This window comes from Alosa pseudoharengus, unplaced genomic scaffold, assembly GCF_046254945.1.
Source record: "Alosa pseudoharengus isolate Yale_2024_CS ecotype anadromous, Long Island Sound unplaced genomic scaffold, YU_APseudo_1.1 YU_APseudo_1.1_scf_9, whole genome shotgun sequence".
Classification (NCBI taxonomy): Eukaryota; Metazoa; Chordata; class Actinopteri; order Clupeiformes; family Clupeidae; genus Alosa; species Alosa pseudoharengus.
Window position 1 is genome coordinate 21,706,503 of NW_027468881.1, and position 22,192 is coordinate 21,728,694.

The 22,192-nt window shown below is 43.4% G+C and overlaps 1 protein-coding gene across 3 annotated transcripts in view; it reads right to left on the minus strand.

Annotated features, from left to right (window-relative positions):
• The window catches only part of vps13d (vacuolar protein sorting 13 homolog D), a 63,687-nt gene extending 42,360 nt beyond the window's left edge, over positions 1–21,327 (minus strand). For 2 of the 3 annotated variants that reach the window (XM_076276566.1, XM_076276564.1), the window contains exons 1-28: positions 20,704–21,327; positions 19,645–19,810; positions 19,474–19,551; positions 17,711–17,901; positions 17,261–17,341; positions 16,721–16,837; positions 16,495–16,599; positions 15,756–15,926; positions 15,518–15,618; positions 15,137–15,305; positions 14,525–14,626; positions 13,669–13,882; positions 13,087–13,269; positions 12,858–12,988; positions 12,626–12,683; positions 12,214–12,393; positions 11,977–12,107; positions 11,736–11,868; positions 9,346–11,622; positions 8,977–9,128; positions 7,759–8,853; positions 7,489–7,579; positions 7,127–7,253; positions 6,683–6,863; positions 4,270–4,494; positions 2,346–2,547; positions 1,218–1,431; positions 424–595 (exon numbers count right to left, since the gene is read on the minus strand). In XM_076276566.1, coding sequence (XP_076132681.1) covers positions 424–595; positions 1,218–1,431; positions 2,346–2,547; positions 4,270–4,494; positions 6,683–6,863; positions 7,127–7,253; positions 7,489–7,579; positions 7,759–8,853; positions 8,977–9,128; positions 9,346–11,622; positions 11,736–11,868; positions 11,977–12,107; positions 12,214–12,393; positions 12,626–12,683; positions 12,858–12,988; positions 13,087–13,269; positions 13,669–13,882; positions 14,525–14,626; positions 15,137–15,305; positions 15,518–15,618; positions 15,756–15,926; positions 16,495–16,599; positions 16,721–16,837; positions 17,261–17,341; positions 17,711–17,901; positions 19,474–19,551; positions 19,645–19,741 — 6,978 coding nt within the window. In that variant the 5' untranslated portion in view covers positions 19,742–19,810; positions 20,704–21,327. The remainder of the gene's footprint in view (positions 1–423; positions 596–1,217; positions 1,432–2,345; positions 2,548–4,269; positions 4,495–6,682; positions 6,864–7,126; positions 7,254–7,488; positions 7,580–7,758; positions 8,854–8,976; positions 9,129–9,345; positions 11,623–11,735; positions 11,869–11,976; positions 12,108–12,213; positions 12,394–12,625; positions 12,684–12,857; positions 12,989–13,086; positions 13,270–13,668; positions 13,883–14,524; positions 14,627–15,136; positions 15,306–15,517; positions 15,619–15,755; positions 15,927–16,494; positions 16,600–16,720; positions 16,838–17,260; positions 17,342–17,710; positions 17,902–19,473; positions 19,552–19,644; positions 19,811–20,703) is intronic. The other variant, XM_076276565.1, reaches the window with a different exon arrangement.
• Between the last annotated feature and the right edge of the window lie 865 nt (positions 21,328–22,192).

Consider the following 22,192-nt stretch of genomic DNA (forward strand, 5'->3'; position numbering starts at 1 on the left):
TACGGCCCTGTAGATATGATCTATTTGAGAGTGTCTTACATAGTTGCTGGGGTCCTGCAGGTTGTACGGCCCTGTAGATATGATCTATTTGAGAGTGTCTTACATAGTTGCTGGGGTCCTGCAGGTTGTACGGCCCTGTAGATATGATCTATTTGAGAGTGTCTTACGTAGTTGCTGGGGTCCTGCAGGTTGTACTGCCCTGTAGATATGATCTATTTGAGAGTGTCTTACGTAGTTGCTGGGGTCCTGCAGGTTGTACGGCCCTGTAGATATGATCTATTTGAGAGTGTCTTACGTAGTTGCTGGGGTCCTGCAGGTTGTACTGCCCTGTAGATATGATCTATTTGAGAGTGTCTTACGTAGTTGCTGGGGTCCTGCAGGTTGTACTGCCCTGTAGATATGATCTATTTGAGAGTGTCTTACGTAGTTGCTGGGGTCCTGCAGGTTGTACGGCCGCAGGAACTCCTCCACGGGCTCGCCCAGGTTCAGTTCCAGCAGGCCGCGGATCAGCTGGTACCGCTCCAGGTCCAGAGAACAGTGGACCGACGACAGGCTGCCGTGGATGGACATGTCGGGTACCGCGTGGCTCAACTCCCTAAGAAAGATAAAAGAGTTAAGACATAGGTAGGACACAGAGGAAGAGAAAGAAAGAGTGATCTGAAGAGGAATGTTTGAGCACTGATGCCACTGATACTTAGGTGGTGTCATCATACATCATACTGTAAGGGAAATTTGTTTTATAAAGGACAACATGATCTGTCTGTAACCTTTTCTCTTATACCTGTCGGTAACCTTTCAACCTTTCTGCCTGTCTTTAACCTTCCATATCAACTATTTATCTTTTCATATCACTGAATCAGCATATGTTCCAGACATGCAGAATTGAAACTAATGATGGTTAGATCCTCTCTGAAAACACACATCTTTGACCAACCCCAGTTTGTTCTGCTTTTCTTTGATATAAATATGGCTGTGTATGAGTGAAAGGTTGTCTAGTGGTGCACAGACTTTTCTGATGCATACGTGACCTCAGAGATTTATTAAACACTAACTATTAATACAAGCTCAGACTCCTCTCACACACACAGACACAGAGAGAGAGAGAGAGAGAGAGAGAGAGAGAGAGAGAGAGAGAGAGAGAGAGAGAGAGAGAGAGAGAGAGAGAGAGAGAGAGAGAGAGAGAGAGAGAGAGAGAGGTCTGGATATTGGAGGCTCACCTGTCCAGGTTGCGCTCCACCTTGAGCCGTAGGTGGCAGCGTTCCTGCAGCAGACTGCTCCCGCTGCGCCGCACCGTGTAGGAGGTGAAAAACAGGTCAGTGTCCGGCCGCTTGCCCGCACTGTCCCATGGCTCGCACGGAAGACGCTCCGCTGAGAAGATGTCCATCTCCTGCAGGTCCAGAGAGATGCAGTCCAACAGGCACACATGCTCCTCTGCAGGGGGGGGGAGCACACCCACAGATAGAGAAGATTTAGCAGCACGATCTGGTTTGGTTCTTAACGGGAGCATTTACTGCCTGAAATATCCGATTTTGTTTACCACGCTCGCAGTTATAGTGCTGGCCTGATGAGTCGCCTATTTACGCCATTTCAACGGCACATGAACGGTTAGACCAAGAATTCTCATCATGAAATTAAAATTCCACTGGAGCTCCAAGCGGATGTGTACACGCAGCCTTACAACACTGTTTACAGCTCTTTGAGTCACGGTAAAATGTAATTTTTGGTACATAGCTAATTTAGATACACCTATGGTGTTGGTGGTTGTGTTTATTTAGGAATCCGTCTTGGTTTGGATAGAAATGGATATTAAGTGACACATACACGCAAGACGGCGGAAATACAGGACCGGCGGTAATAGGGGGAGTTCCGATATTATGGTTAGGGACAGAGATATAACAATTTTTTTATAATAGTCGCCAGACATAATACTCTTTATTTTTCTTTCTTAAAAGAAATCCCATTGAAGGACTTTTTCCAGATATGTGGGGGGGGGGGGGGGGTTTAAATTATTATAAAAGTGTGCTTAGTTTTGACCTGCACTTGTTTTATACCTCTGAAACACCTACATGCCATTCAGATTTGGTTCAATTCATAAATGATTATAAAAGTGTGATTAGTTTTGGCCTGCACTTGTTTTATACCTCTGAAACACCTACATATGCCATTCAGATTTGGTTCACTGAGTGATCACAGCCCCAGTGCAGATAAACAGAAAACAAGTCAGAGCCTGTAAAAGCAGCCAGCCCAATCTGCCATCAGTTAGCATTAACAAACCAGTAAGCATTAACAAGCTCTGTGGTGGAGGTGGAGGAGGAGGAAGGGAGGGCTGTTGTGTTGTGACTCACCTGGGTTTAGGGAGATGTCTACGTCGGGCATCCTCCCTTTGGCAGCCTGCGGGCGGCCCAGGGTGAACCCTGAGCTGGGGCCTGAGCCTGAGCCTGAGGTAGAGGCCGAGGCTGAGCTGCTGGAGGATTTCCCCTTCTCTGCAGACTCCTCCTCACTAGGCTTACTGGCGCCCCCTGCTGGCGGAGTGCTCTTTACACGGTCCTTCAAACGAGAGCAGCACTTTCAGTCCAGCCGTTCACTCATGCGGTAGGTACATTGCCAACATCAAAGGCTCACATTTAAGCACACTGGCATGTTTTACAGAACATGTGCATATTTGTACATGTACATGTTGTACATATTATGCACACACATTGTACGAAATGTGTGATATACATCTTGGATTATGAAATATGGCAAAGCATTCCTTATGTGTGCAACACTATGTAGAGAAAATATTAGCTTGATGGTCTTTTGGGTCCCCACCATCGACTTCAAGGCAGCGCTGCTATACCTAACCCTAATGCCTTCCAGGCAGCGGTGCTTTGAAGTCGACGCTGGGGGCCTAAAAGACCACATATCGAAGTATTAGCAGAGAAAATGAAATGACCAATTACACAGAGGCACAGAAAGGTATGTGTATTGTAAAGTCTCTGACAATTCACAAGCTTTTCTGAGCAGTCTTTGGATAAGCTGTAACATCATCATGCATTATGGCTGAAAGATGAATCGAAATTGAAGTCACGATCTGAACTAATCCAATTAGCAAATCACAAAAGATGCAATTAATTGTGCCACTAACTCTGACCCCATGGTCAATAGTGTCACGTGTTATGTTTTTAAATGAATGCCGTCTTTGTGTGACAGACAGTCACGCTCATCAGTCTGAGGTACCCTGAGGCACATGCTAACTAATCAGATGTGGCCAATCATAAAGCTATATTTGGAAGTAATTTCAATGTTTTTGTTTTCATCCTTGGATTTACAGATAGCGCAGTTCAAATTTCATTGTTACCTTAATTGGTAATGCTTCAAATCATGTTTTAAATGTATTATATAGTGAATCTTGAGCTCAACTTACAGCATATCACAAATCAAACTGCGATCTTAAAAAAGAATTACATAATTTCCCCAAATTGCTCATCCTAATCATATACAGATGAACCAGTGTACCCTCATACAATACAATACAATTATGAACTTACATGTATAGTTAAGTCATAGAAAGAGAAGCATGCAGAGAAGAGAAGAGATTAATGACCAATCAGAAGAGAGAAAGAAACAGTCCAGGTCAACAAGACAAGTGGACACACCCTGATACCTTATAGTAGGCTGGGTCCTTGTATGAATTTGCATGCAATATCAAATTCTTCACAAAAAAAACAAAAATACAACTATTATGAATGTTAACAACACTATATATGGACACACACACATGGCAACAATATTATACACAGGATGATTACAGGACGACAAAAATAGAACTAGTAGGATTAAAATGATGGACTAAATGAGTGGCATGCATGCTAAGAATAGCACATAATTGGTGAGTGAATTACAAACCTCCTTCACACCACACCACACCAGTGCGGCTGTTACGAGGCCATGCCCCAGTCAGAAAATAACGACGGGCTGCATCCATGAAGCACTTTCCTTATATCATACATAGTATACAAATGTCAGGAAAACAGGAATGCTTACAGCAACTGTGTCCTGTTTATTGATGCCGTTTTATTCCCGCCGTTTTATTCCCATTACCCATACCTTGGTAATGAACCATATGTTGCATATATGTACTCATTTCTTTAGTACATATTAAAACTAAAAAGAAACTGCTCCATGAATGCCAATCTCTGCCAGGTTTGCACGAGCGTGGTGCAGTGCTGTGGTGTGGTGTGGTGCGTGGCATAGCGTAGCATAGCGGCTTGGATGGGCAGGACTCACCAGAGAGGGGAAAAAGGCATGTGCCATGGTAAGTTTCTCTACCTTGTCTCTGAGAGAGAAGGTGCCATGGGTGCCCGCGGACAGGAAGCTGTTGTGCACGCGCAGCTGGCCCAGGTTGGCCACGATCAGGCGGGGCGAGCGCGAGCTCTCGGGGATCAGCAGCACCGGCGCGCCCGCCTCGATGTCCAGCAGCACGCGCGATGCTCGCTGGGGACGCTCACGCACCTGTCAGGGAGAGGGAGGGGAGGGAAGAGGTCAGGTTAGGTTAGAGTTCGGTGGAAAAAGAGGGTGAGGGAAAGTTTCTTGTTTCTCTCCAAGTTTGATAACAGGGTTTTAGACTCCAACACTGCAAAATTTCTCTAGTGGGAAATTTGAAACAAGCTCATGCTCGCGAGCTAGTCCCCAGTAAGCATGCCCATGACCTTATTATTGCACTGTTGCACTACTGTTGGACTACTTTTTGCACCTTCACCATGACACTCACTCTCTTGAGCACCTTACCATGCACACAGAACTATAGGACTACTGTTGGACTACTTTTTGCACCTTCACCATGACACTCACTCTCTTGAGCACCTTACCATGCACACAGAACTACAGGCCAGTCCCGGTCCTGTCACTGCAAGCATCTCATGCTTGATCACCCTCAAGCACACTGTGGATTTTTTTATTTAATTTATATAGTATATTTAGTATTTAGTTTTTCTTATCTTCTACTGTCTCTATTGTACAGTGGAGTTTTGTTATATGTTTATACTTATATTTACCATTTCTGCTGTAAGTGCATGTTGTGTGTGATGTCTGTATGCGACTGAGACCTTGAATTTCCCCTTGGGGATCAATAAAGTATCCATCCATCCATCCATCCATCCATCTATCTATCTATCTATCTATCTATCTATCTATCTATCTATCTATCTATCTATCTATCTATCTATCTATCTATCCATCTATCGGCAACACTGTTTGCTGAGAGATGTCTGAAGTGTGTAGATGAAAATCAAGTGCACTGAGCGATGCATCGCACTACCGATCTAATACAGTGTTTCCCATACATTTACTTATTTGTGGCGGCCCACCACAATATCAATACTGACCACCACACAATGATTTTTCCAGGTTTTACTAAATTGTACTTAAATCTGGTTAGCATCATAACCACGCTGCACTAATTTGTTAAAAACTGTTGCATTCAAGTTAATTCTGCAAACCTACCACCACAAATAGAATTCAATTCTGTGGGAAACACTGTAATAACAATGCAAAGAGACAGACACCTGCGAGGAGCTGTGCAGTGACTCACTAAGCAGTTTAGAGATTGCACAGTACTAGAGGGCTGCAGGATTGAGCAGAGAGAGAAGGCTGCATAAGTAGATTACCGTTGCCCTTTTCGATGCGATCACTCAAAAGTGAAATCAATCGAGAGCAAGGGGGGCATTAAGCCTTTGTAATGTGCCGCTACCGAACCACTCACTCGCCCTAGAGGCCGGTATCTTAAGATTAGGGGACCAGTTGGACAGGCCAGCTCAGTGTCCCTCCCCATCATGCCTCAAGGACACTTTCACACATTCAAAGAACCACCCCCGTCGGTCAGAGGAAATGGGAGCTGACAACTTCTCAGGTCAAACTATGCCTTCACAGCGGGTGGGGGCTATAATAGTCTGAAAAGCACCTGGACCAGTGCTGGCTATTTTTAACAACAAGCACTCTGACCACAGGAAGCTCACAACAAGCGCTTGGACCACAGGAAGCTCTTGCTCTCTACAATAGGTAAATATAAGCAAATGATTGAACAAACACTAAAGTACCATTAGTGGGATTGTCCACTGTATAATTTAATATGACTGTATAATCAGTCATTTGACTGATATGCCCATATTCCCTAATTTTATGATTGAGGGGCTTAAACTGTATGAAGAAAGAGTCAGCAGTCTACAATAGAGTAAAGACAGCCTACATCACAAAAGTCCTACAATATAAAGAAATTCTGACAGTAGCACATTTTTAGCTGGTCTCTGCGACACTAATAACAAAGTCAGACAAATAGGAATGTCTTTGTGTCTGTCTGTCTGTACAAAGAGAACAAAGCTGCCCCGATAGAGATTACCAACATGCCTGTCTGCGAGGTCACAAAGAAAACAAAGAATGTGTTATCATATAATTATAATTAGCATAAAAGGTTCCTGCTATAGGCTAATGCCTTTGTCACAAGGTCAAAACTTTCCAGTGTCTTGTCATACTGTAGGCTTACAATGACTCAAAGTGAACACACCGGCTAAATCATTTAATAAAAATAAAAACAAAACACAGCTTCTAATACAGACATAAAATGATTCTGCATGCATCCCCTAGTGGCTAAGAAAAGATACACACTCAAGAAACTTCCTGTCCCTGCCCCCAGGAGTCTACTCACCGCCTGGCCCTCGACCGCAGCCCTCTGCCTGCCCAGGACGTCCTGGAGCTGGGTGAAGTGCTGGATGAAGGCCACCACTTCTGCCTGGAAGCGCTGGGTGTGAACGTACTGCACCGAGGCCATCTGGAGAGACACCTTGATGTCGCACTCCCGATGCAGATATGGATCAGGCTCACCATACCTTTAGGAGACAGGCAGTTCAGAGAATAAGATACCACACAAAATAACTCACTAAAAAAAATACATAACGTATGAATATGAATTTAAAATAATCTTGTTAATAATCACAGTGGGTCCAAACATCATTCTGTTTGTACAAGATGAGTCCAGTGAACCACACCATTCTTTTTATATGACCCTGAAAGCCATTCTGAGGAAACCCATTTATTATTTATTCCCCATAATGGACTCCAGTAAGAACAAAAACAAGAGGACAGGAAGTACTTGTGGATGTTGTAGACGAGAGCCTCTCCGCCCCGCGTTGTGAAGCGCTCTCTGTAGAGATCTCCATGAGGGGTTAAGTCACTCAGAGACAGGCTGCCCAGACTGCCCTGCAGGGCCAGATCTCCATCTGTAGAGCACACATCACATTCCACCCAAAGGAGTGAGAACAAAGCCACATCACATTCACATACACACATACACACAGAATACAATAACAACCAACAAGGTTGCAATATGGTTATGATATTTTATCATATCATATTTCATCCAAAGTATCCATTATGCTTACATTCATCTGCTGTATCAAAGACCTAAGCATCATGTAGCAATAGCAATTATAAGCAAAATATAGCAATACTAACCAATCATTTCCATGTGAGTGAACAATTTGGAGACACTGGCTTTTGCAAGCTCAGTCGTTTTCTTGTTGAGCACAAGAGACAATGCGTGGACCTGTCCAGGAAGACACAGAAGAATATTTTCAGTAAAGAATAACAAAAATAGGAGTCTTTCTGAGTAACAAACATATCAGCCCACCTAGCTACTTATGTTAAATTCAAACACTTGAATTTACTTTACTTTTTATTTACTTGAAATAACACTTTTTTTTTCACATAAAAATCCACAGTTACCTTAAGATCAAGCTTGGTGTTCACCCTATCCTCCAGCTCCTCTTCATTAATCTCAGGGTAGATATCCGTCAGGTCACTGGGGGAGTCATTGTCCAAGGGGTGCCCTGGCATCGGCTGGGGAGAGTTGGGCGGCAGCTTCACAGCGTGGTTGTTAGCTGTGGAGCCAATCCCAAAGAAGTCCAAGATCACCACCCAGGTCTGCAGGGTGATGAGCACGTCCAGGCAGTTGAAGTCGACGTCAATGCTGCGCCCGATGCTCCCGTAGCGAGTCTGGAACTCCGGGTGACGCTTGTCCACCATCAGCACGTTGATGTGCACCAGCGATTCGTCGAAATCTGGCGGAGGGTGCGGAGAGGGGGTGTTCCGCGACGGGGAGGGTGGGGGTGTGCTGGGGCAGGTGGGGTCCTTCTTCTTGCGGGTGGCGGGCGAAGGTGCGCTGGGGTGCCTCTGGTAGAACTGGAAGACATTTTGAGCCTCCTCCATGTGGGCTGGCAGTGAGCGGGGCATTTCGGGGTACAGAGCGTTGGACGAGGAGGGGCAGGACTGGGAGAGGTACTCCTTGGGGGTGAAGGTGGAAGGTTTGGGGGCCCCTCGGGACACGATGAGGTGCTTGTGCTTGGATTCGGGGTTCTGTTCTAGCAGATCCTCCATGAGCAAGGAGCGCAGAGCGAGCTGGACTGAAAGCACGTGAGGGTGGTCTTTGGTGAACTCCCCCTCCAGGTCCTGGAACCGGAGGCTGACCAAACCCTGGGAGCCTTGGGAGAGGTCAGCGCTGAGCTGCACCTGGAGCTCGGCCACACAGAAGGTGGCCCTCACCTGGGTGAACGAAGGCGGCTGTAGTGGAGAACTGTGGTTCTGGAGAGGGAGCGGGGTGGAGAGAGAGGAGGACAAAGAGGAGTAAGACAGGTTCATGTGGGGAGGGTCACGTGCAAAAAGCCCCCCCTGGGGGTCTGGGAAGCGGTGTGGCTTGGTGGAAGATGGGGTAGGAGGGGGTGGGGTTGGTGGCTGGCTCGGTGTTGCCCTCTGGTCTTCGATAAGTGAGAGGTTATCCAGAGTCTGGAGAACCTGCTCATAAACTGGCTTGCACAGACAAACCTGTAGAGTAACAGAGAGAATACAAATGAATACAAATGAAATGAAACATTTTTCATGAAAATATATTCATTAAACATTACTGAAATCATGCAAAACTGATTTAAGTACTAAAAGCAACCATACCTGGACAGCGTTGACAAATTTGCCCTCCACTCTGAGTAATCCAGTGCTATGAAATGAGTCATCACAAGACAGATAGGTGAACTGGCTGTCTACGTCTATGGGGACCTTCTCCAGGGTGAACTGTATGGTGGTGTCTTTCAAAATATGGAATGCTAAAAAAAAAATCAAGGAATGGAATGTCACCAGTAATGGAATGTCAGGGCTAGGATCAACACAAGTTTAATTAAATATGTGAATTAATTGTAATTTTTTTTTAATGCACTGGCAGCTTAGTTTATCCTCTCACAGATGCCCTCAGTGCTAATGCACTATGTGCAATCCTTTGCAAATCAACAATCTGAATGTTAGGTAATCATTAAACAAACTCACCTTTTCCCCTACTTAGTACCTCAAAGAAGTCATGTCGAGTGAACTGGGGCTCATCCTGATTGAGACTTTCGTTATGTGATGGAGAGAAACTAGAGTTGGAGCAGACATCACTTCGCAGTCCCTTTCGTTGCATCAGGTGACAGGTGTTGAGCGAGTACAGCCTGATGTCTTTCACTTCCACTTGTAATCGTTCCCCTTCGGAGTCCTGTCCTGCTATGAAATTCTGGATTGTTATACTCCCAAGATGTCCGACAAGAAGCTCTGAGTGACCAGGTTTTCTGGGAATGGACACAACAGGTGACTCAATGCTGATGTTTAATGTTAGCTTCACCAAAAAAGAATCCAAGCTTGGCTCTTCCTCTGGCAGTGTTAAATCTTCCTCATCATCAAAGGGATCCAGCTGCCAGTTACTCTGACTTTGAGTTCTGGATCTCCTGGATGGGGTTTCAAAGAGAGACACCATTCCAGTATACTCAGCAGTTTTGTTTGCGAGCACCGTGGATACTTTAGAAGCAGCGGTCTTCAGCATAGAGCGGAAGTTGTCCTCCACCTCATTGGCTGATAGACTGAGCTCTTTCAGGAATTTAGCTGAGTGATTGTAGTGCAAGGAAGCCATCTGGAGCTGTAAGGAGCACTCCCCTTGAGACTTCTCCAGAAGACGGAAATTTAGAGCTTCTGATGGTGCCATTCCTGGATTGGAGAAGAAAGCCATACTCTCGGAAGTAGGAATCTCTTCTACATTCCCAATACTGACCACAAACTGGCCTCTACCACCTTCCTGAGTTAGGTCCACCAATTGAATGCACCCAAGGGAACCATTGACATCCAATCTGCTTCCCATGGAAACGTTGACTTTTGTTCCATTGATACTGGCAGTTGCTATTTTCATGCCTTTCTTTTCTCCACCCAGAACAGTACCTGTAGAGACTGTCCGTAGCAGCAATAGGTTCAATCGGTGAATCTCCACAGTGAACTCGATGTTTTGCTCATAAGTGGACTGAAAGGTTTCGTCTTGGCCCTCTCCATTAGGCAGTGGTGATATTTGTTGTGTCGAGGGCGAACATGTGCTTTCTTCCTTTGGGAATGACTGCTGGAGGAACTTGAGCAATTCCACCATGGTTTCTGGATTGAGAATGATATCCAAGTTATTCACCTGCATGGAGGTCACCTGAAGGGAGCTGTCCAGGTTCATAGAGGGGCAGTCTGAGCTAACAAACTGGTACTCCAGTTTTATGAGTGCCTCCTGGTCCTTGAAAAAGGAACTCATGGGAGACACTTTCTCAAAAGGCAATCCCGATGACTCCCGATGGAGGTCTGAAGGCTCGGGGGACCTTCCATCAGGAGAGACAGGGGACGTCGGCTGGCTCTCTCGGAGACTACCGGTAGGCACATCAAAACTTAGGTGCTTGTGGGAGGCCACCAAAAGGTCAAAGTCCGACCCATAGGTTTGTAGGGTGTCCACCAGAAGGAGCCCGTGAACCGTGAGGGACACCTCAGCATCGTAAGGCCGTTTTACAAAATGGGCGTTTGTGCCAAAGACTTTCAGCACAGAGATATACCGCCCACCACTCTCAACACCAAGCTGCATATAGTTGATGTTGAACTCTGCTAAAAGCAGCCTGGATTCCACCAATACTTCCCTCGTATGCTGCTCCAGGGTCATTACACTCTGAGTGAGGTTTTTGGCAGACCCCTGCAGTTTCCAGGAGCTGTCCTCCCTCTGAAAGATCTTCTCGTGACGCAGTGTCAAAGGGTCAGGAGACTTGAGGCTCTCTCCCTTGCTGTAGCCCTTCTCCTCCTCGGCTGTCGTGCTGCCCAGGCGAGTCAGGCAGCTCCTCAGTGCGGTCATCTTCTCCAGGTTGATGTGCACCTTGAGGTCGGGGAGGGTCCCTGAGAGAACCGCTCCGGGTAGCTGGGGGTCCGAGGTGTAGCGGAGCCTCTGCTCAAGCTGCAGCAGCACGTTGAACTTCTCCACCACGTGTGTCGGGCCGACTTCGTTCTCCTGCAGGTGCTTCCAGTTGTCCTTGTAGCGGCCCACCATGATCTGAAGGTCTTTGAAGGACAGGGAGTACTTTTCGTACAGTTTCCTGCTGTAGGCCTGGGCAGCTTCGGGTGACGAGAAACTGGGCAGTTCTGGGCTCTTGACGCGGTCTTTGAACTCAGCTTCTGGTTCTGGGGGAGGGGACTCTGGTGGCGTTGCTAGCGGCGTCTGATACTCCTCATCACTCAAATCATCTCCATCTGACTGTGTAATCTTCACTTTTGGTTTTGAATCCTCTGTTAGGAAGAAGGAGGAACTTAAATAAGCTGAGAAAAGTACATTACAGTCACACAGCATAGCTATTGTCACACAATATGAGTGCTCTCAGTTCTGTAAATTGACCACATACCTTGTGAATTAGTCAGGAGGATGCGACCAAGATCAACAACCACCAACATGGGATCTCCTGACTGAAAGTCATCAGGAAAGATCACTTGTGGGGCACATATATCCAGCTTCATTGTCCATCGTTTGCCGTTCTCCTGTAAAGGCAAGGTCAAACCTTTGAGTGATACAAATAAGCAAAAAGCCCATTTTTCACCTATTCATACTCATTTCACACAAATATTTATGTATAGATCCCTACGTACAATGAACTCGCCGACAAGCAGCTGATCAATAGTCTGCCTGATTTCTGCTTTGGTTTGCATCTTCAGCTTGTTGTACTGCCGTCTGGCAGCCTCTGCTACTCTCAGCTCCAACTCTGACTGGTATCCAAACCCTGAGCCATAAAAAAAAAAAAAACAGTAGCACAATCACTCCCTTGGCCAAGACTAGAAATAGACATCAAGAGTATGGTGTTAATGTAGGATTTAATCATACCGTACCTGAGGTATGTACCCTGCCCTTGTAGAAAAAGTCGGCCACCTTTTTAATGGCCTGGGGGTTATAAATGATGTTTAGAGGGCTGGTGTTGACCTCTAACCGCCGCTCATATTTACACCTGACGGGGTTGCGTTCATATATCATCTCAAAGACAGGAGCAGCCGAGGACTCAGCGCTGGGAGCTATATGTAACAGCATGAAACAAGATACAATGTGCTTTTTTAAACCACAATGTTCCATTTGTCTAAAATATAGGGCAAAAATACAAGCCTGTGACAAAGAGGGTAGACAGCCAAATAAGACATCCCAATAAGACATTGTGTTTGCAGAATCATTTGCCTTCGAAGTCTGCAAAGTCAATACTCTTTCATCATACAATATAGAAGCAACTCCATTTTTTCCTGAAGCACTAACCTGAATCTGTACTTGAAGGCTGTCCAAAAGGTTGATTTATGGCCACAACAACTTTATCCTTGAGGAGAAATAACCATATATTAAAAACCACAAAAAACATGTAGAGAAGCCATAAACATTTTGATGGCAGTACAAAAAAGTCCATATGAGGTAGTACACTATTGGCTATATCTATATAAAAGACATTCCCTTAAATAATATGAAACAATACTTGCAACTTCTAAGCTCTTACTGTTTTAGGAGAGACAAGGACAGGGAAGATTGTGTCATGGGTGGTCAGGTCTCTCAGAAACAGGCCTCCCAGCTTGACAGTGAGACAGGAGGACTCAGAGCGGGGAAGAGACTCCACACCAATCTTGACACCTGTAAAACCAACAACACAGCTCAAATCCACAACCCTACAAACACAGTTATTACAGACTAAGAATTCTTCTTGTAAGCATAACAACAGACTCTAATACCTGAAAATTCCAGTTGAATGACACCAGTCTCTTTAGATGCCAAAGCGGTCTTTTCTTGATGTAAGAGTGTCACAGACGCCTTCTCGAGCAAAAAGTCCAGCCGGGCAAAGAGATGATCCCTCCTTGTGAAAGTGTTGAGAGTCTGGGAGTCTTCCAATGGGTCAAACAGCTCATCTGGGTCAGCTGCAAAAAAAAACAGATATTTTAGTTTCCACACATTCATTCTTGCTTGTGAACATTTTCTTCCATAATTAAAAGTGATGTGGTATAGCTTAGCTTTACATCTATTATTGACAAAACAGTAAGCTCAGTGGAATCCCTGAAGATGTGAAATATATTTGACGGCCTTTGGGCTTCCCAAAAAGCTTTCTATGCAGTAATTTATTTATTCATCCACAGCAGGGGTTCAACATTATAAACTGGAAGGCCATCAGCTGTTGGCATCTTTAGCCAAAGGACTTGTATTTCTATCAGTAGTGACAGAACTCCTTCTTAAAATCCTTTCTGAGTTCCACCAAATGAGCTAGACAGACATACTGTAGACCTCATAAATTAACCAGAGCTGCCATTAAACAGGCTGACCTAGTATATCCCATGAGCCAGGGCCTGGCAGAAGGTCATCTGGAGCTATTCCCTGGCCGTCTGGCCCGCTTTCTGGGCCCTGCGAGTCTCCGTACCAGCCTCCCCAGCCAGGGAACCAGGACTGCAGGTACTGGATCATCCCAGAGCTCCCACTCTTGGGTATGGAGCCCGTCGGAGATAAGCAACCCGGATCTGAGATGGGCTCTCTTAAACTCTGTTTTGGATGGGGCAGATGAAATGGAGAGGAACAACACAGAATATATTTAATATATAAATCAATACACACCATTTGGGGCAAATTTTCAGATCTACCTAACAATGATCCATATTATCAGTATCAGGCTTGTGGCAATGCAATTGCAGTGGTTGCACGAAAGTAATTTCTGCATATTTTCACATACTATATATATAATAATAATAATGATGATATAATGATGATGATATAATGATAATAACACAACTCTTCCCCTTGGAATTATAAGGTTATATCCATATTCTGAGTAGTTCTGAGATATTGTGCTTGAAAGTTTTAGAGTTCCATAGAGTTATACTAATAAGTGGAACAAACCTCCAAAAATGTAACTACAAGAAACACTTCACCTCACCTTCTTAAATTGTCACAAAATAAGAATGTCAATAACTCAATTTTGACAAAAATGTCAGATAGAACCTTATAATTCTAAAGGGAACGATTGCTAGAGGTGTAGAAAACCGGACACTCATGTAATACTTGGACAACTGCAGTATTTCAGGACATTCCCTGTGATAGTCGGGCAGTTCTCTCTTTAACATTTGAAAGCTGTCTGTGGCCTTAAGGCCATTTATGCTAATGCTCTTTAAAGTCTTCTTGGCTTGCCTCTGCAATCTCCTCCTGTTTACGGAACCGGTCGTGGACGATCTCTCTCAGGCTCTGCAGTTCCTCCAGGGTCTGCTCCTCCTCCATCCTGTCTAGTTCGTCCTGGACAAAGAGGAAATGAATATGAATATGGAACCAAAGACATGAAATAATGTTCAACCACATAAAAACATAGTCATTTGCATGCAACATGTTTCTATAAACATAAACAAACATACAATAATAATTTGCACATATGTCTGTAAACCTTGCAAAAACCTTCAACTATTTTAAATAACTGTGTTTCCCATCCCCCTCTAAAATGTTATGTCTTTTTATTGCTTATTTTGTTTTGGCTTATTTGTACATTTCACTCCAACTATTGTGTACTATTTCTTTTGTTGTAGTTTAATTGTGATTGCAAACTTGGCATCAGTGAAAATGAGGACTATTTTTGAACTCATTTGAACTTCTGAGAATAAATAAAGAATGAATGAATGAATGAATGAATGAATGAATGAAAGAAATAAGGTCTGTTTTTTTCTATTTTGGTTCTAGAAATGTTAAACCTGTTATTAGACGTGTTAAACCCTACTCCTGAAGGCGAGTTTGTTTGGGAGTGAAGGCTCCTACCTCCTGCTGCGGGCTCAGAGGGAGGCCCTTAAGCCGCTGGACATAAAGAGTAGTGTAGAGTAGGGCATCCCGTGCCCTATGCAGAGCGAAGTTCCAGTTATGGCGCCGTCTCTGCTCCCGGATGGTGCTCAGGTTGGCGTTGATGGCAAACATCCACCACTGTCGGCAGCTGGAGAGACGGAGGTTAAAAGCACTTTGGGGTGAGGAACAAGACCATTTACTGACATAGTGTAAGTGGTGTCTAAAAGTCTGTCAGTCCTTTACAACAATTCAATACTTTCTGTGATGAGGACAATAATTAGGCTAAGAGCCATCTCAGACTGAGGAGCTGAACTGATGTATCTTTTTGGAATCTCTATTCATATAACAAAATCAACTCACTTTCCTGTGATGGGGACTTTAGGCCTCCATTTGCGAAACAGCATTTCCCTCTCCCTGCGGTCCAGCTCCTTCAAAAAGGCCATGATCTGCTGGTACTGAACCTGTGGTTGTGGAGGACACAATCTCTCAGCACCTTCAGTATTTCTAGTACTATTCAATTCAGAACTACATCCACCTCATAAGCATTATTCATAACATGATTTAGACATGAATCAATCCCGTCTGTTAGGTGTTGTACCTGGGACAGCTTGAGAGCCAGGGGCTCTAGCTGCACTTGGCCGTGGATGCGAGGGGTGTGGCGGGAACGGAGCGGTTCTTTGGACGCGTTCCTCCGCAGCAGCACGGAGGCACACACCGGCTCGAAGATGTACTGGTGCTCTCGGCTCTGCATGCATTCGGTCATGGTGTCCTGCGTGGGTGCGAAGAGACAACATGATGGGGGAGGATAGAGGCGACTGCCACGATCAGGCCTGATAATGCTGATTTACACTTGAAAGCATATAGACAAAGATGACCAAGAGCACAAATATCAAAACTACAGCTACGTACAAACGTTTGCGTGCATATAATCAGAAAGAGTTATTTTCAGGGCAGAAAGATATTGTAATACTATAATTATTAAAGCATTATGCTCGGAGAATTACAACACAGTTTTATAATAGGGAAGTACATCTGACCAATAAGTAAAAAAGAAAATAGTATAAATTAGTTTAACTTTACTATAGGGCAATTCCACGCAAAAACTGCCACATCCATAACGCCAACTAAATACCACGGCATTGTGTTGGCGTTATGGATGTGACAGTTTGGCGCAGAATTGCCCTATAGTATAGTTACCGGTAGTATAAATGAATAACACTAACCTACAAAAGGGGTAGGCTCTATTTCAGGGGATATATCAAATCCATTCACAAGTCAATCAAGCAAACAGCATGACGACAAAACAAATCCGTTTTTCCAACTGTACAGATGCATACCTGAATCTCAGTAGTGGGCAGGTCACCTAGCATGGTGCTGCTGGTATCCCAGTAGACGCTGAAGTCCTCGATCTCCAGCTGCTTCTGTCGCATGAGCTTCTGAGCCTGTGGACAGAACAATCTCCATTCACCTCTTCAGGAATACATAACAAATGCTGGTGCTCAAAGATGACTGTTAAGTTTCAGACTTATGTGCATTATTTCTGAGGCAAGACTGGAGGCTCACCCGTTCTGAGGGAGAATTCTGAGCAGAGACATTCTTGATGCACACTCCAAATGCAAATGGTTTCTCTGGGTTGGAATAGTTATCTTCAAATCTTAGATGAACACCTTGAATGTTCAGCTAAAAAGAAACAAAGTTGTCAGTAACACAGAAGAGCAACTTTGTACATGCTACACACTTTCACAATGTACACTGAATATCCCCACTAAGAAGATAAAAAATAAGTGATTTTGCTTTTTAAGACAATTTAAGAAAAGCAGAATTCTTGGCAGTAGACACATAAGGAGTTTCTGGGTCAAGGATCAGCATCCGTGGACTAAAAATGTGTAGCGCTGTGCAGTGGATTCTGTATCATCTGTGTGGGGTCAGTATTTCTCAGGGGAATTTGAGGATTATATCTATCATGTTAATTATTTGCCCCAAACTATAAATCCCAAATAAAAAAACAGTATTTAAGAGATTTATGGAGATCAACTCCAAACAGTAAACACTGCAGTACACTAGTGGGTACGTAATCCATCTTGCTGCAAATGCATGGCTTACCTCAATGTTTTCCACTATTCTGGTGACCACCGAGGCAGTGACCGAGTACCAGTATGATTCCCCTTTCTGCTCACACTCGCTCTGCAGTAAAGAACACATTTCAAATAGCCTCAAATGAAATGATGAAACCCGTTTACCAGGTCATGCCACCCCATTTCAATGTAACAGTGTATATATAACAGCAAAACATAACTGGCAAATTCAGGAAAGATGCATTATTATTACAGAGATTCATCATTGTTATTAAAGAGATTCATCATCAATATCATTATCAACAAATGTGGCATGTGGTAGTACTGTGCAATTATGAGTTTGCAGATTTATTGTGACACTTAGCAGTAACACAAATCTCCCCAGACAGAAACATCATGGCTCACTGCCAAAGCACAAACAGCATTTTATGCTCGTGCTTTTCTTCTAATTGACGGGTCGAGCCAGTTTTCCTCCCACCTTCCACTTGTCCTCCAGTGCCTTGAGCAGCTGTTTCTTGCGCTCACGCTCCGCCTCCTTCTCCTCTTCCTCGTCAAATTCCAGAGGGCGGGCGGGCCCAATAATCAGGTTCAGCTGCGACATGGAGATGACCCATGGCTCACTGTGCGGCCGGTAGAATGGGATCTGCAGGGTGATCTTCCCAATGAAGCCTATAACAAGCACAGAGTCCAGTGATAAATAATATGTCGCATTGAATGCTCTGGTGATAGTCTGTGCTAGAGAGAAGCTAGTCAAATACTGCATGTGAGATAAGGCAAAACAAGAACGTCATATTCTTTTCTTGCCAAACAAGAATGTCTACATTCAACTGTAATGCATCTATGCAGACACTAATTCTAATGACTGAAGTCAACTTATCTTCATGTGGTGACTGCAAAATGAATCATGTAGAGATGCACAAAGTGTAATGAAGCTGTACTGATAACTGCAATTCTATAGTTACAGTTTGAATATTCAGCAGATGAGTTTGTATGGTGTCAATTTTTATGCCTAATATATTGAGAATCAAAACCCAGAATCTGAGAATGAAAACTCAGAATCTCTAAGCAAGACTAAGAGAACCGAAACAGCAAAGGACCTTGTGAAAAGAAATAATTTATTTTAGAAGAAATTGATATAAATGAAAGTACTCTCGTTTGCAGAATTGTGTTGGTTAGAGATCATTCGCTTGGTTAGAGATTCTGAGTTTTCGCTTTTCATTCTGAGTTTTCGCTTCGGATTATTAATATGTGCATTCTGAGCATATTAATAATATGCATTCTGAGCAGAGACATTCTTGATGCACACTCCAAATGCTAATGCTTCTCTGGGTTGGAATAGTTATCTTCAAATCTTAGATGAACACCTTGAATGTTCAGCTAAAAAGAAACAAAGTTGTCAACAACACAGAAGAGCAACTTTGGACATGCTACACACTTTCACAATGTACCCTGAATATCCCCACAAAGAAGATAAAAATGCAGTGATTTTGCTTTTTAAGACAATTACATAAAAGCAGAATGTTTGGCAGTAGACACCTAAGGAGTTTCTGGGACAAGGATCAGCATCCGTGGGCTAAAAATGTGTAGCGCTGTGCAGTGAATTCTGAGTTCGGAGTGTTCTAAGTTTTCAAATATTCTTTTTTTGCCAAACAAGAATGTCTACATTAAATTTTACTGCATCTATGCAGACACTGATTCTCATGACTGAAGTCAACTTATCTTCATGTGGTGACTGCATGAATCATGCAGAGATGCACGAAGTGTAATGAAGCTGTACTGATAACAGCAATTCTATAGTTACAGTTTGAATATTCAGCAGATGATTTTGTATGGCATATATTTTTATGCCTAACATGTTGAGAATCAAAACCCAGAATCTAAGAACGAAAATTCAGAATCTCTAAGCAAGACTGAGAGAACCGAAACGGCAAAGACCTCATGAAGAGAAAGAATTTCTTTTATAAGAAATTGACATAGATGACAGTGCTCTCGTTTGTAGAATAGTTAGAGATCATTCCCTTGGTTAGAGATTCTGAGTTTTCGCTTCTGATTATTAATATGTTAGGCATTAAAACTGACACCATCATTTTCTCTAAAGAGAATTGCACAACATACAAAATACAGTTAAAAAAAAAACACAGAGAACAAATCTCATTAATTCCAACATATCAATATGCCATAAGGACTACCGAGACAAAGAAGCAGGTGTGCAACCATTGTGGGAAAATAAATCTCACAGACCTGCTTTGACCTCAAAGGGCAAATCAAACTCCCTCAGAGCATCCTTCCGCAAGGGTAGATTTTCCAACTCCACCGCCCCTGCAAAAAGCAACAACATAGTGAGGGCCGGCCTAGTAACACTGGAGGCTGAAAAAGAACTACTGACCAAGTCCCATTATTTAGGTACCATACCTTTCAGAAGGGCGATGGAGAGCTGGTCAGTGTTCAAGTTACTGACATATTTGCCAAGGTATGTATTCAGTACCCAGGCAACAAGTCCCTCCAACATTATGAGTTGTTGTTGGAAGGGGAGAGTTAGAGAGTCGAGTGGTCAGCGTTCACACCATGAGTCTGGAGTCTGAGTTGAGCAACACAAACAGCAAACAAGACATTGCTTAGCATTTGTAGATTTCACCTGATCTTTGTAAAGATATCGGACAAACCATAGACAAGTTAATATGCCCGGATAGGCCTGCAGTTCATGTGCACAACAGTAAAATATGAGACGACGCTGGCAACAGACAGGATGCAATGAACACACAGTTTTGAAGCAAAGTAACAGTTATCGATAGCATTATAGACGTTAGACAAAGCAGTCAATGCCTAGCATGTTCTGTCGTATATGGGTAGGAAAATGACTAAATCACTGATACAAATGAAAGACCAATTTAAGCACATCGGAAAATCAAATTAGATACGCGTTGAAGAAGCTTGAATTTGACATACTAAAATGTAGCTAGCTGCACAGCTAAGCTAACATCATGTTACTCGAACTTACCATAGCTTGCCAACAAAATGAGCATTATGACAATAAGTTTAGCATGTAACTGTGATCAAACCAGCACTGAGTTGCAAAAACGAACCTCATTTCTTGTTAAATATCTCCTTGAAAAGGGAACTAAACGTTGATAGACCACCACTTGACGTGGTGACTTTCAGTTCATAGTAAGCTAGCTATGCTAGTCACTATCTGGTGCAACACCTAGTAACATTAGCTAAGTTAGCTAAAGAACAACTAGAGCGTGAAATGTGTTGTGTGCCCCAATGTTTCATAACATACTGAAAACTTTCTCATCTCAAATGTAACTTTCCCCCCTTGTAAGTTGTAACGTTAAGATGAAAGTCATGTGAGACTAAACAATCGATGAGACAGTTGCGCTTACTGAGATGTCTAACGTTAGGTAGCACTGGGAGAATTGGTCCTGTCATTCTAAAATACTAACAAGGCATTATCAAAATGTGACAACTTACCATTTTGCTGCATATATCAATGTGTCTTTTAGTCGTTCTGATAATCAAATTCCATTTTCAAACACTCCAGCTAACCAGTCTGTTAGCTGACAACTGAAAGTGTCCTTGTCAACAAAATATAAACAGTAACTTCAACTTGGCTTGTTATTCAAAACCTAACATAATAGTTCCCCGGGCTGGCTGACACTGGTGTCGGACAGTCCTCCCCATCAGCAGCATCAAAACACAACGATTCAAAAAAACAAAAGTAGTTGTCAAAATGCCATTGTGGTCACTAGAGTGCACAATGCACTGGAGACAAGGTTGTGACTGGGTAGATAGACAACGTCAACATGAGATGCTAGCTAGCTTTTGGCAGCTCTCATGATAGCGTAGCCAGCTATGCTAGCTAGCTGTGTGTACTTCTGTTGTGAAACTCACTGGCGCAGCTAGCTGTGATACTAAACTGACCAGCTCACGATGTATCAAAGTATAGGCTACTGAACAATTTGGTAGTCTTTGCTAAAATACGCCGCAGAGTTGCTATCGATAAAACTACAAACAAAACAAATAATGTCTCCTGTCAGTATGAGACTGCTTGCTTTCTCTTTCTTCTCCAAAGTCACATAAAAATAATAAAACAACGCTTCCTGATATGACAGCAGTTCCAACAGTGTTTTTCCTGTCACGTGACAAAAACATACAGGCAGCAGCCAGCATGAAATTCTGAACACTGCGGACATCTAGCGTCCGGATGTCAGATTGATTCGATTTTATAGGTCCGATTTGGAGCGCCACATCTGCGAGTTCCACACAAAAATATCTTTCCATTTGTTTAGAAAGTTACAAAATTACTCACATAATTGAAAGACACGCCAAAGACTACGACGACTAGCTAGCCTACTAGTTCTGCAATCTCAATATCAATCGCATGGGGGCACATTTGCACACACTGAGAGAGAACAAAGCACCTGACTCAATATTTGATTGTAAAACAGAAGCTTTACGTGTAACCCTAAATGATCGTGTGACAATTTTTGATTAGGTAAGATACATTTTAAAGCATCGATTTGAACCCGTGTACCAAAGCTGTTTTTGTAATAGTAAAAGGTGTAGAACCTCAAGGTTTAACCACTGACATAGCCTATAGCTTAAAGCTCTGGCATACATGTCAAAAAAGGATGCAAAAGGCATAAAGGATTAAAGATTATTATTCAGAGGGTTACAACTGCCTCCAACGAAAAAAAAAATCCATGAAATCTTTGATTCTCTCTCTCTCTCTCTCTCTCTCTCTCTCTCTATGTGTGTGTGTGTGTGTGTGTGTGTGTGTGTGTGTGTGAGAGTGTGTGTGGAACATCTGACAGGATGTCATCAAGCATAGTTTATTTCAATCAGTTGTAGTGAAAGCCTGTATACAATTTAATTGACAGTGAAATCAATATGCAATAGTCCATACGCAGTGTTTGTGTTGTCCTATAATCTAGTCTAAGCATGTTTCACAGTGGGCTGA